The following is a 13648-nucleotide window of genomic DNA, read 5'->3' as shown; positions in this document are numbered from 1 at the left end:
AAATATGGGCTCTGACTAAATCATCTTAAATGACATTTTTATTGCAAAAGGTTGCTTTTTTAACAATACAAAATCAAACACCAACTGGCAAAAATAGAATGCCTATTCTGGACAAACATGATTTTTCACATAGGCCTTTTAACCATCAAAGATGTGACATCCTAAAAGACAAAGATAAAGTGCTTTAGGTTGCGGAGAGGCGGTGGACTAGTGGCAGAAACTTGGACTATGGGCAGAAAGGGTCTCTGGTTCGTCTCTGGTTCGACTCCACGGAGAAACAACAAAAAGACGAACCTGGATTGATCTGTCCAAAAATCCAAGAGGATTCTCCGTATCCTGTCTAGTGCCCCTGAGCAAGGCACCTTACTCCCCCAACATCTGCTCCCCGGGCGCCATACATGGTCGCTCACTGCTCTGTGCGTCCTGCACCAGATGGGTCAAAAGCAGAGGTTAAATTTCCCTACCTGCATGAGTGTGCCTGTGCATGTCTGTGCATGTGTTTGGGACTAGTAAATGCATCTTAACCTTAATCTAAACTGAATGACTCAGTGTCGTTCTCAAACAGGAATGTACATGTAAAAGAATGTCATTCTTGAACGGTATTTGGACTTGATAATGTTGAGTGTTTTTTCAAGTGAATGCACTACGCTTCCTCATTCTTCTGTAGATTTTTTTTATCTTGCCATTGAAATAGGCCATCACTTCTCAGAATAACTTCATTACTTTAATGCTGTGTCTAGTCCCACATTACATACAAATATTTTGTCCTGTATTTAAGAGGAGGCAGAGAGCTGTAACAAAGAGAGAACTGTCTTACATGGAGACATTCGTAAAGTCAAACTAATCTCCTTTCCCAACCACTGCTCATTGACTCCGAAAGGAAACTTCACAAGGTCAAGGAAAGCATTGAGGGAGAAGCCATGAGGAGTAAAGAAAGAAGAACCATGGTTCAGAGAAAAATCTGACTCCACTCACACTCAGTGTTTTCTTTCAACTAACTTTATTTATAGTAGAAGATACACAGACTGCACGGTACTCTGTGCGCCTAGTTCAGATTCCTGTCTAAAACAGAATGACACTCTGAGAAAAGAGGTTTTCACTTCAAGCAGAGCGAACATTTCACCATCAGTTACTCACAGGAATATTATACAGATGACTTTATGATTATGATGTATTCTCTTTGTATGTTTGCGGTCAGACCTCCTGATACACTCCAGGTATGAGAGCTCTAATCTTCTCCAGCTAGGACAGATTTTCTCTGCAACTCTTTTTCTTTAATGAAACAGTCTTTTGTTTTGCTTCTTGTATTAAGTCACTTTTATTGAATGGTTGTCGCTTCATACAGAAAACGATTGTTTGCTCTTGGCTGAGCAGTGACTGCTGTGGCTTTTGTGCTTATTGGTTTCATAGAGAGGAATAAAGTTCTCATGACTTCCTCTCAACCATCAAGCAATTCATCTGGCTTTCTGTAGCCAAACATCTTAAAGTCAGTTTCATAGAGCTTGTACAGCTTCATCCTTTCCACTAGAGGCACTTTTCTGAACCAGCCTGACACAGACTCAGCAGTTGTAAGGTTGACATAGGAAGGAGGGAACTTAATGTCGTTCTGCAGCTTTAAGGTGTTCAGTAGCTGTTCAGCATCCTCCTGTAGAGTCTCCAGATGGCCAATGAAATCATACCTGAGAAATAAAACCAACCAGTATCAACCTTTAGGTAAATTTATATAAACAACGCAGAGGACAGGATCATTGTAGCATTCAAAATGTCCTTACTGTATGAGGCAGGGGTGGCAAAGACGGTGCATCTGCCTCCAGTGAGCATTAAGGGGCAGATTCTGCTCACTCTGCTCAATAAGATATTGAATAAAGTTGTAAAATGTAATGCGTGGCGGATAAGGCTGGCTGGCGTAGAGACGCTGGATGTGTTGGCTGAGGGGCTTATAGTAGTAGTCGTTCTTCGAATCCTCGAATTTGTCTCGGAAGGCGGAGATGAGACGGACGAACGGGTCCCGTACAAACTGGAATTTGGTGTAGTGCTTCAGCTTTGCCTGTGGTTAACAAATACAATACACATGAACACTCTGTCATACTAACTGTGTTGAAACTGAATCAACTCAGCCAGACAAACTTTTGGTTTGTAAGTTTAAACATACTTCTGAGGTTACCATATGGACTCACCTTCCTTTCTATTCTTGGGTAGCTGCTTAAAAGACGTAAGGTGTCAAAGCCATGAACGTACTGATCATATATGGAACTAGGCTCCTGATATGGCTCCCCGTGTTTCAGTATATACATCACCCTCTTCCAGTTGGTACATGCAACCTGAGAGACAGAGTGTACAGCCAGCAGGGTATTTAGCTATAAAGTATATTCCTAAACAATCTTGTGTGCTGTGTGTTCATGTATGTGTCACCTTGGGAATGTAACAGTAGATGATGCCGTGCTTGTCATCCACAATGAGGTTCTCCAGCTCACTGTCACTCAAGTCTTCAAGACTGTGTTCCACCTTAGAAATGGCCTCTTTGTCATTTTCACAGATTTCTTTTAGCAGCTGTTTTCTCCCTTCCTGTAAGTTAAGCATCCTTTCAGCTGTGATAAGGAGAAGCAGAAGATACATAATGTCATCCAAAGTGTTTAGTGCTAAAAATAGCTTTAGCATTGAATTCTTACTCAAAGAGAAAATAGGTGTGGCCAAAACAAAACCAAAGGGCAAATATCTCTCTTGGTGAGAGCCTCAGTCAGGTAAAGAAATGTAATGCTGGATAATCCAAAAGTAATCAGAGCTGAGGTCACATGTGCACCATCTACCAGTCCATGTACTAATATCCATTTCACAGGCAGTGGAGAGCTAAATGCAAACAATGAATAAAATAAACAAACTGCATTTTAAACCAAGATCAGGATGCAGCAGGAACAGTGAGAAACTAACAAACACACATTTTACCTCTTTTTCGATGGAACCTGTCCCATCCGTAAACGGACATGATGAGAAAAATAAATCCAAGAAATATAAGGGTCCACAGCATTCCTCTGCATAGAGCCATGGCAGCTGGATATATTGTATGTCAGTCTACGCTAATGAATGTCGTTGCGTGTTTGTTTATCCTAAATATGAGAAGAGATCAATCAAGTATTTATTTAGAAGCAATAAAAAGTTGCTTAGCTTAAAGTTAGAGCTAAGCAATGGGCACCAATAGCACAGCCCCGGCACTCTAGCAGCACCGGAGAGTCACGAGTTGCATCAAACAGACGGTGTCTGTAATAATTTACAACAGTAGGTATAATTTGATTGGTCAATAATGAAGGGAAGACGATACTTGGTGCCACCCTCTTGGCATTGGAATATGGATATGACAAGCAACCGCTCCCAATCTCACTCCTCCTCCTCTGACAATTGAGTGGCAAAATCTTCAATTCATGACAGTTCGATTTTGTGTTTCAAAAACAAGCCTTGACTCGGCTGAGGCCTTGTGAGTCAGTGTTGTTGTTCATTGGAGTAAAGAATATTGTGTTCCTGATCCATCGGCTGTATGTTCTTTTTTTGTAAACATTTGAATCCTCTAAACCCTCGGTTCCCAAACTGGGGTACATGTACCCCCAGGGGTACGCAAAGTGGTTCAGGGGGTACATGGGGAGAACATTTTATTTGCGTTTTCAAAGTGAAAAAGGCCATTTACATTTTCAAACTGAGTTATAAATAATCATGCAATATTAAATAGTCTAAATAGCCAAGTCGCATTGCCAAAAATACTCATGTATACCCATATTCAGCAAAATAATTAGACTGTCAATAAAAGTTACAGGTAGGTTAGTGACTGTTAGTAAAAACGAGGGATGGGCATAATTAATCGACAATCGATTAATTGATCCTTAAGAATTTCTTAATGACTTAATGACTTAATTCTTTTGCGTTCACTGCCAACACTGCTAAGCTATACGTCTCCATGAGCGCCTGAGGAGTCCACTGCTCTCTTCAAGTAGGAGGTCTAGCTCCAAAGCTAGCCCCTTCGGACCCAGACAGAGCTGGCTCTGAGTGAGGGGTGACAACTACCGGACTGAGAAGTCGAGAACCGTCAAATCCAGCTAGCTCACAGCGGCTAGCTGCACTCTCATCGGGGCTTAAGAGAACAGCAGCGCATATTTTCACGTGTAACCAGTGAGCGGTTCCTGTTTAACTGCCACAAGAGTTGTTCACCTTGTAATAAAGATCTATATTTTCACTGCATTTTAACAGAGCCTATAAATAGTGCATTTTAATATAAAATATTAACGATTAATCAAAAATCGATCGTTAATTCTCCCGACAATCGATTAGGAACTGACAATCATGGTTAACAACTGATTGATAACTGACAATTGATAGATAAACTCTGTTTGATCTAAACTTCCATCCGAGTCCTGAAATCCCTGACAATTTCAAAGTTTCAAGTGTTATATGCTGTATACGTGCGTCAGGGGGTACGTAGCTGGAGATTGAATGTCTGAAGGGGTACGAGACTGTAAAAAGTTTGGGAACCACTGCTCTAAACCAAAGAAATCACAGGTCTGTACCCAGTGTTGTGCATGAACGAGTTCAAAAGAACGCGTTCATTGAACAGGTTCACTTTTATGAGAACGATGAACTGAACGCAATTTAATGACAAATAATGACTTTAAACGGTGAACACTTTCATATTGTAGTGTGCCCGACTGAATGATGGTCAGATTAGTTTTCACTGATGGTTCACAATCCTTTATTTCAGATCCCAGGCAGATCCCAAACGTACGTTTCCAGGTGGACTGTGATAGTCCAGGTGAAAGCAAACATTGCATTCATGTGTGCGTGCGAACACATTTCAACACATTACAGAGACAGAACTGGGTGCAGAATGAGAGGAGGGAAGGTTTGAGTCCTCCAATGGGAGGAGTGCTGCTACGAAGACTCAAGCCCCAATCTCTTTTGGTCTTTGTTGTATGCCTATTAATGGCCTTGTTATGTTTAGATTAAAATGTGGTGGAACAGATTAACACTGCCCACATGTGAACCTTCGTACACCGCCTTCCTCTCAGGCCTGCAGAACCTGTTTGCTGAGTAAGTTCATTCCACATCCTGTAAGTGTGTGCGTTAATGCAGCGGAGCATGCAAGCAAATGACAATGGATATTATCACAACAATCCCTCTGTTGACTTATGACTATACGTCACAGAATAATCAGAATAGGAAATTAAAACACGGAATATCAGTAAACAAAAATCACACGACACTGGACACATCGACATAACCCTCAGCCACGTCGTCATATTCTACCTCCTGTGCTATGCTCTGGTCATACTCTGGCAGATTATATTCCTTGTGCATGGCCTGAGGAAACAGTAGCAGGTAATTGCCGGCGTCATGGTCAGCATGCATTTCATCGAGGAGAGGCGGCTATGATGCCTCTCCTCGATGAAATGCATGCTGACCATGTTCACCGTCTCGTTTTGCCACAGCTGTTTCAATAACTCAAACACATAGAGCACGGGCATAGGGAATGCACAACATCCACAGATGCCAAAAAGGGCGATGAAGAAGGCTGCAGACATTTGAAAAGCCGTTACCATATTGGACCATTTGCTGAAATATACGTCATGTAATCATCCCATGATGGCATTCTTGAGTATTCTTTTAATTCTACAGATAGGGCTTTTAGACCATCTACTGCAGGGGTTTTCAACTGGTTTTGTCCCAGGGACCACCATTCTAGAAAGTAATCCGCGTCCACTGATGTGCCTACGCGTGTGCGTGCCTACGTGTGTGTGTGCGTACGTGCAAGTGGATAGAAGGAATCTTTAACATTTGGTTTTCCATGTTGGTTTTATTTAAAAACCTCATAAAAATCTACATAAATGTGTAAAAAACTAAAAACGGTTGATTTTCAGTGCTTAAGAATTGAAACCAAAATAAAAAATGCAGTTTGTAGTTGTTCTGCATCTCAGAACCATATGTACGTCAATGTATAATGTTCATGACTTAAATGTACAGACATGTAGCTGACATGTTGAAAGAACATTAAAGTAACGGTGATCAATAACAATCAACATAAACTGGGGCTACAACTGAATAGTAATGACAAAGTAATGTAGAATATGTCACAAATGATAATCATACAAAATCACACAATCAATTGAGGCCTACTTAAGTATAACCTCATGATCACCAGCAGGACATCCCACCTACTGCGCGAGTAGTACTTCTGTGTGTCTGTCTGTCTAGAGCTCTCCTAAGAAATTGTTTCTCAACCATCGAACGTGGTAAAGTTGACTGTTATTGCAATTATTGTTTTGGCTATTATGCCATTTTATTTTTCTTATTACAAAGTATTTGTTTTTTCGCTCTTTTGTTTTAGTTAATATTTTCATTATTAATTTTGCCCTTTTGGGCCTTGATCTTGATCTGCCTATGTTAGATGATATACACATATTCATATTATTTAATTTAATATTCTCCACTCCTTCACCCTGTAAAGTGCTGCTTGACTTGACAATGTTATATGTTACGATGTTATGTTATATGATATGTTACATAGTATGTTATTTTTCTACCCTCTGAACAGTCACCATGTACATTCTGCTCCCCCACTCATACAAATACTCTTACTTCACATATGTTCATTTATTTAATATTCCCCACTTCTTCACCCTGTAATCTGCTGCTTCATTTGACTTTGATTTGACTGTTATGTGTTATACATATATTCATATTATTTAATTTAATATTCCCCCATCCTTCACCCTGTAAACTGCTGATGACGCTGTCATTGGTGCATGTGACAATAAACTTGATTCGATTTGATTTGATTTTTTTTTACTACCAAATGAACCATTGGATCTGTCCTAGAGGCATAGGTGAACATTGACAAATGGATTTGTTTTTATCCAATATCTGATAGTATGTTCCAGTGGATCCTGTTTAGGTTTGGAGTTGAGTCAGATTCATTTCAGAGAAATGAACCATTATGTTGTGTATGTTGCGTGTATAACCCCTCTTGTTACAGAGATCTTGCTTTGCAGCATTCTAGCTGACACTGTAGTAGGTGAGGGATTCCAATCATATCCTGTATAGGCAAATGAGGAGGACCAGTCTTTGTAGGGTAGGGGATTCAATTTATAATGGTCATTGCGATGTTGTGGACAGCTGAAAAGCTTACAAAGATCAATTTGGAACGTGACCTTGGCCATTCCTGGTGTGGTTAGACAAATTGGTGTGTTGGACCATCCCACCCCTTTCCATGTACATGTTTTGGTGATTGGAGTGGTGGGGGATGTACTCCTACTTAGTCTGCTGTGTGACACATTTGGATGGGAGTTTGTTGTACTTAGGATTGGTGGCAGGGCTTGTTTACTCTGAATTCGCTGACTGGCTTAATACCAGATGATGGGGAACAGCGGATATGAGCGCGCAAACCAATGACATTTGATGTAATTACAACAGAAGACAGCCAATACTGGTTTGCATTTGAGTTCTGAAATACCACACTTTGATATACATTTCCAGCGCTAGCTAAAGTGAAGAGTATCTTCTCAGAAATAGGTCATGAAATACTGTGAGAGAAAGAAAATGCACTTGTAGGTAAAATAAATGAATCAATCGAACTTTATTTCCTGTGGAAGTGTCCATACAGGCTAGCGCAGATCAAATAGGTTCACATTGACAGAAGTCACAAATGAATATAAATACTGACAATCTAATCACATAGAAACTCTGTAAGCCCCAAAAAAGTAAATCTTAATACAAAATTAAATGAAGAGCACTAGAAGAAAAGTCCACCACAAAACACACACACAGTAGTATAAGATAATCAAAGCAATGCTGTGCTGTGTGACTAGGAATTTGTTACGGAGGAGAAATCAACAGAGCACAGGTTAATGAGGATGTAGCACAAGACGTCAGGAAGTGCAGGTTTTAAATGCAGGTTACATGTAGACCACTCAATAGTCAGGCCGAGGTTGAGCCATCAACTCTGTATATCTCCTGAATACACCCATGTGTATGAGCACCGTCCTTCGGCTGAATTGAGATTTTCTCTGCAACTTAGAAACGTAATTTTCTAGACATTTTCCTTCTGTATTCCCACATGAGCTCATCTGGACATTTTCCGGACACTCACACATTAAGACTCATAAACGCAGTGGTGTATAAAGTACTTGAAGTCATACTTGAGTAAAAGTACAGATATCTTACCGGAAAGTAAAAGTCATCCGTCAGAAAATGAATTAAGTAAAAGTCTTAAAGTAGCTCATATTAAATTAAGTATCAAAAGCATCTGTTGTTTAAATGTACTTAAGTATCAAAAGTAGGGTTAGTAAGTACAATCACCAACATTAAAAATGCAAAAAGAAAAAGTGCTTTTTATAGTAGTCCTATACAGGCACAAACAACCCGAAATTGTTCTCTTCAGGATTTATTTCAACTGAGTGAAAAAAAAAATATATATATATATATATATATATATACACATATAATGTATAAATTTACAATTTTGGAACCCCAGATGCTGAGGTTCAAATATAATTGGACCAGTGCATTTGAACTTCTAGGGAAAACAAATAATCAAGAGAACAGAATAAACAAGTGCCTCTTGCGTCAACCTAAAACCACTAATAGACCACAGTATAACCACTAAATAATTCGGTAAATATCACTAAACATGGACCTTTCATCAGTAGCAGGAGTGATTCACAATGCCCCTTATGATAACTCAGCAAAGGGAATCAAGTTCCACGCACACAAAACTGAAAAGAGGACTCGCAGAAATGACTAGAGTGAGTACCTGTCGCTGGCCCAGCTTAAAAGCCTTATGTATATTTGGTTTGCCTCAAATGTGTTTGTCTTCTCCCGGATATCCTTGTCGTGCTCTGTTATACAAACAGTAAGAATACATTTTTAACAGTACCCTATTTGCACTTCTTTTTTTTTTAACATTGGTTGCTATGCAAATTGTTATGCTTAAATGTGGATGTTATTGGATTTGCACTGCATATGCCTGCGTTCATATACAATTATTTTTTGCTATACAATTAATAATATGTGTGATTCTCTCTCTCGCTCAAGTTACGTGGCGAGTAAAAGTAAAAAGTCGCCAGGAAAATCAGTACACAAGTAAGGTACAGATATGTGAAAAATCTACTTAAGTACAGTAACGAAGTATTTCTACTTCTCACCACTGCATAAAAGGTAACCAATAATATATTTACCAGTTTCTCCTCCACTACCAGTAAGTTTGCAAAGCAAACTAAACACATTGTGGCTAACATTGGGCCCACGACTCTGGTGCTTCTGGTAAAGGTTGCTGCTGCCTTCGCTGTTTTGTTCGGAGGCTTAAATTCAACTGAAGGGACACAGAAAAGTCACAGTGAGGGAATAAGTCTAATAATCATGTTTCCATGTATTTCTCTCATTTACCCAGATTTGATTATAATGAACGATGAATCTAGATGTTGTGTAACTGCAGCCTTACATCAGCTAAAGGTGTGAGAGGACAAACCCATGTGATCATCAGCGCTACAACATATTGACCATTGTTCTTCACCATGCAGCACACGCCAGGCGACCCCAGCAGCATGCACTTCTATGGACTCTTCATCCCCCCCCCCCCCCCCCCCAGTGGTAAGATGAAGAACAAGCAGAACCGTGCACATGTTTTTTGACACTCTTGGAAAGAAGAAATCATTTTTCTCCTTTAACTCTCAGTCAAAATGGAATAGGCTTTTCACTAAATTTTGATCCTTTTTATATTTGACGTCATGAGAAATGAACTCCTATTACTTTTTGTTCACAGGGAACGTGAGGAGCTGCCGGCAGTGTGTGTTTTCAGTCTGACATCATCAAAGTGATGGACGGCCCCTTTAAAGAGCTGAAGAGGACCGGTGAGGGCTGGAATCCTGTCCCCACACCCCGGCCTGGCCAGGTACTGAGCTTTACTATCCCATATCTTTCTATCAATCTCTTATACAATGCCTCCTTCAATGTCCTTAATGTATATCTTCTTCCCTCCACACTTTTTTTAGTGTTTAAATAACGCATTAAAGGCCGAAGGATTGGAGTCATCCCTAAAACTCCCAGACAAGGTGCTGACATTCGTGAGGGACCACCCTATGATGGAAAACAGTGTCAACGCAGCACCCCTGCTGGTCCGCAAGGGAACAAGATACACCAAGCTGGCTATAACCAAGATAGGGGCAGAGCCATCAGGAGCGGAGCCATCAGGAGTGGTGCTGCACCTCGGAACAGGTGAGGAGATATAAGGACCTTAATGCTGCTAACAGCAGCTTTCTAGACATATTTTATACTTTGGGAATTAATCACAGAAGTGTTTGAATAGTTTGTTAAAAGATGAGATGTAAAAGTTCACCATGTGATCGTGTATGTTGCAGACCGTGGGGAGCTCCACCAGGTGGAGGTAGTGGGCCAGAACACCACCCTTCTGCAGGAGATTCCTCTGTTCGCCTCAAATGAACCTGTCAACAATATATTACTACACAAGGTAAAACTACATGCATCCGTACACACCCTTGACAAACAAAGTAACCTGCAGTGCCAGGACATATCAGCTGTCATCTTTTGTTTCCAGGGCCAGGCTCTGGTGGGCAGCCCTCTGTTTCTGGCTCTTGTCCAGGCTGAAGGCTGCGCGCTGTATCCCAACTGTGAGCTGTGTGCCAGAGCCAGAGGACTGGGTTGTGTGTGGAGCGAGAAGGAAGCAGCCTGCAGGAGCACGGCAGCACATAGAGAACCGGAAGGCTTCCAGGAATGAAAATCACAGGCAGGCAGCAACTGTATTGATTTAGAAAAGCTGAGTTAAGTGTAAAAATGTAGATATTTCAGCGTGTTCATTATTTTACATTAGTTTGATAGTGGAAACACTAGTAATTTTTTTGTCAAAAAACAGATGAGCAGAGCTGAAGTAAAACGTCTAATTATGATGTTGAGTAGATACCAGAAAACAAGAGATGCAACCTTCACTAATCATATCACACCTGATACATCATTAATAGATTATTATTACTATTTGTGGATCTGTTTTTAAATGCAAAGGAAAAGGAAAGACTTCTGTTCCTTCTTAAACCTTTGATGCAAAGGTTTGACTACATTTTGTGTGTGTGTCCAGGCCTGGTCCAGGTGATTCGGTAGAGGAGGCCTTCAGGAAATGTGATTTAAAGGAGGGTACGTGTACTCCACTTTCATGTGGTGATCACACACAATGCAAATTAAGTAAAGCATCAATTGGTAGTATCATATACCCCCATCTCCTGTTATTCACCCCTCTGCTGTCTCGCCGCTTGCTCTCTCTCTTCCAGGGCATTGCTCTCCTTCCACCAGGGAGCTGCAAGTTTCCATCAGCCTGCCTCCTGTTGCCGTGCGTCCAGCTGACTCCCAGGCCCTGCAGCTGGGAACATCCTCTCCACAGACACACCCGGCAACATCACTCTGACCTGGAGGTGACCGTCACAGGGGAGAGCCTGGGGAAATACATCTGCACATGCCAGGTACTACTGCACTGATGTAAACCGCAAGTTCTTTATTTTGTTTTAAGTGTTGCTTCATTATACTTAGATTTTCACACCACATACAGGTCAATTAACACTCTCTCTCTTTTCATCTTGGTTCCAGGAGGTAAGACCAGGAAGCAGAGACCACAATCCCTGTCGTAGAGCAGCCTATCACCTCACACTAAAAGGCCCTAAAGCTGGAGGAGCAGTAGCCACAGCCGTTGGGCGTCACGTCCTGGCTGTCTCCATCCTTTTCTTCTGCGCGGGTGTAGCGTTCGGTATGTGTGTCCTGTACTTTTTGACTTACTCGGCTCCTCTACCACTCCGCAGTCCCAGAGCAGCGCCAGCTTGCTGTCGGAGGGATTCCGGCTAACGGAGAAGCGAAACGGGACCGCGACCACAACCACATCAACCACCCTCCTCAGTGACCAGGGGAATGGTGGCCACCATGGTAACAGCTACAGCGGGACCCTGATCCACAGCAACCCAAGCAAGGGCCACAGGAACGCCTTGTACACCAACTACAACACTAGTAGCAGTGGGCTGAAGCTTTCCTCCGAAATTCTAGCTGCAGACATGTTAAATGCAAGGACAGGGGAGAGAGTGAGGCCTAAGGTGGTAGAGAGGGACTCAGGGGAGGGGGACGAGGTGGATGAAGGGCTGGGGGACGGGTTAGGGATGGGAATAAAAGGACTAGAGGAGGAGCTTGCCAGCTTTCCCATGTTTAAATCACCAGCACCACTGGCTCAGTGTGAGGAAAGCTCAATATGACAAAGTGATACAAAAATATTAATAATTGCAGCATTTTTGCTTCCTCCAAATAAACTGAGTACTGCTGGGAGGGATGAAAAATGGCTACTGCCAAATGCCTTTGAAAGGGAGCTGTGGCTCGAAGAGAGACTACTGAGACGTGAGGAAAATATGTGAGTATGAGAGACGTATAGAGAGAGCTGCGAGTGTTGGGATGGACTGTCACAGCTACATAAATTTATCAGATGTAATTAAATAAAACTGTAAATATAAGCTGTGGACAGCAAAGTGAGCATGACACTGGGCATTTCAGATGTCACAATGAATCACAGGCCACGTGTGTGACCAAAAGCCATAATGTCTTTGTCCTTAGCGTCTGTTGTCGTTCGCACTCTCGAACTCTTCTCGTAATGGCACCGCAGAAGAGTGCACGTTGCATCCTTGGGCACCTCTCTCTGTCTCTGTATTTCTATTTCTCTCTCTGACACACCACTCAAATCTTTCGAGGGGCCAAAGGCACCAAAGGACAGTTGAGCCACGGACTGCCCATCCCTGGGCTTCAGACAAATAGATGTCAGAGAGTAAAGAACCGTGACGGGCTGTTCCGGCCTAAACTGCACAGAGGGCAAGTGGATGATAGGTTCAAGTTCACCCATCAGCAATAGAGTCTACAGCTGCCCAGAAATGTCACTGTTCACCTGTAACGTTACTCAGAAGGCAAATGATTTTCAACAAGGATGTGGAAGTAATCTGCAGAATGGACACTGAGCCACAATCACCTTGTGTTTGGATTTCAACGTAAAAATGTGTTGTTTTATAATAAAGACACAAAAGTTGCTTTTTACCTGGTATCTCTGGACCCATATGGATCTACACCCAAATTGAATGTCTTCTTCCTTTGGTCGTGTCCCACTCCGCCACAAAGTTTCATGTAAACCAGTTGCGTAGCTTTTAATGATTGCACATACAGTTCACAAGCACTGGTGCACATAGTCCTATCTCACTCTAGTCCAGGGGTCTTCAACTACAATTGCAAGAGGTCCAGACATCAACCCTCCTCCCCTTCTGGGGTCCGGATAATTCGAGACATACAAATATGGGCTCTGACTAAATCATCTTAATTGACATTTTTATTGCAAAAGGTTGCTGTTGTAATAATGCAAAATCAAACACCAACTGGCAAAAATACAATGCCTATTCTGGACAAACGTGAATTTGCATATAGGCCTACATTCCTTTAACCATCAAAGATGTGACATCCTAAAAGACAAAGATAAAGTGCTTTAGGTTCAACTGAATGACTCAGTGTCGTTCTCAAACAGGAATGTACATGTAAAATAATTTCGTTCTTTAACGGTATTTGGACTTGATAATGTTGAGTGTTTTTTCAAGTG

The 13648-nt window shown here is 41.6% G+C and overlaps 1 protein-coding gene and 1 pseudogene across 1 annotated transcript; one reads left to right on the top strand and one right to left on the bottom strand.

Moving 5' to 3' along the window:
* Positions 1-983: 983 nt before the first annotated feature.
* Positions 984-3824, bottom strand: LOC133949582 (carbohydrate sulfotransferase 12-like). The gene is made up of 5 exons (XM_062383499.1): positions 2944-3824; positions 2413-2588; positions 2178-2321; positions 1773-2047; positions 984-1679 (listed from the first exon to the last, which is right to left on the bottom strand). Exons 1-5 carry the CDS (start codon positions 3041-3043, stop codon positions 1439-1441), a joined length of 936 nt encoding a protein of 311 aa, XP_062239483.1. The 5' UTR covers positions 3044-3824; the 3' UTR covers positions 984-1438.
* Positions 3825-8771: 4947 nt separating this feature from the next.
* LOC133950283 (semaphorin-4F-like) lies at positions 8772-13060 on the top strand (annotated as a pseudogene).
* Positions 13061-13648: the final 588 nt, after the last annotated feature.

This window comes from Platichthys flesus, chromosome 24, assembly GCF_949316205.1.
Source record: "Platichthys flesus chromosome 24, fPlaFle2.1, whole genome shotgun sequence".
NCBI classification, from domain to species: domain Eukaryota; kingdom Metazoa; phylum Chordata; class Actinopteri; order Pleuronectiformes; family Pleuronectidae; genus Platichthys; species Platichthys flesus.
This window is presented reverse-complemented; position numbering and strand designations above follow the sequence as displayed.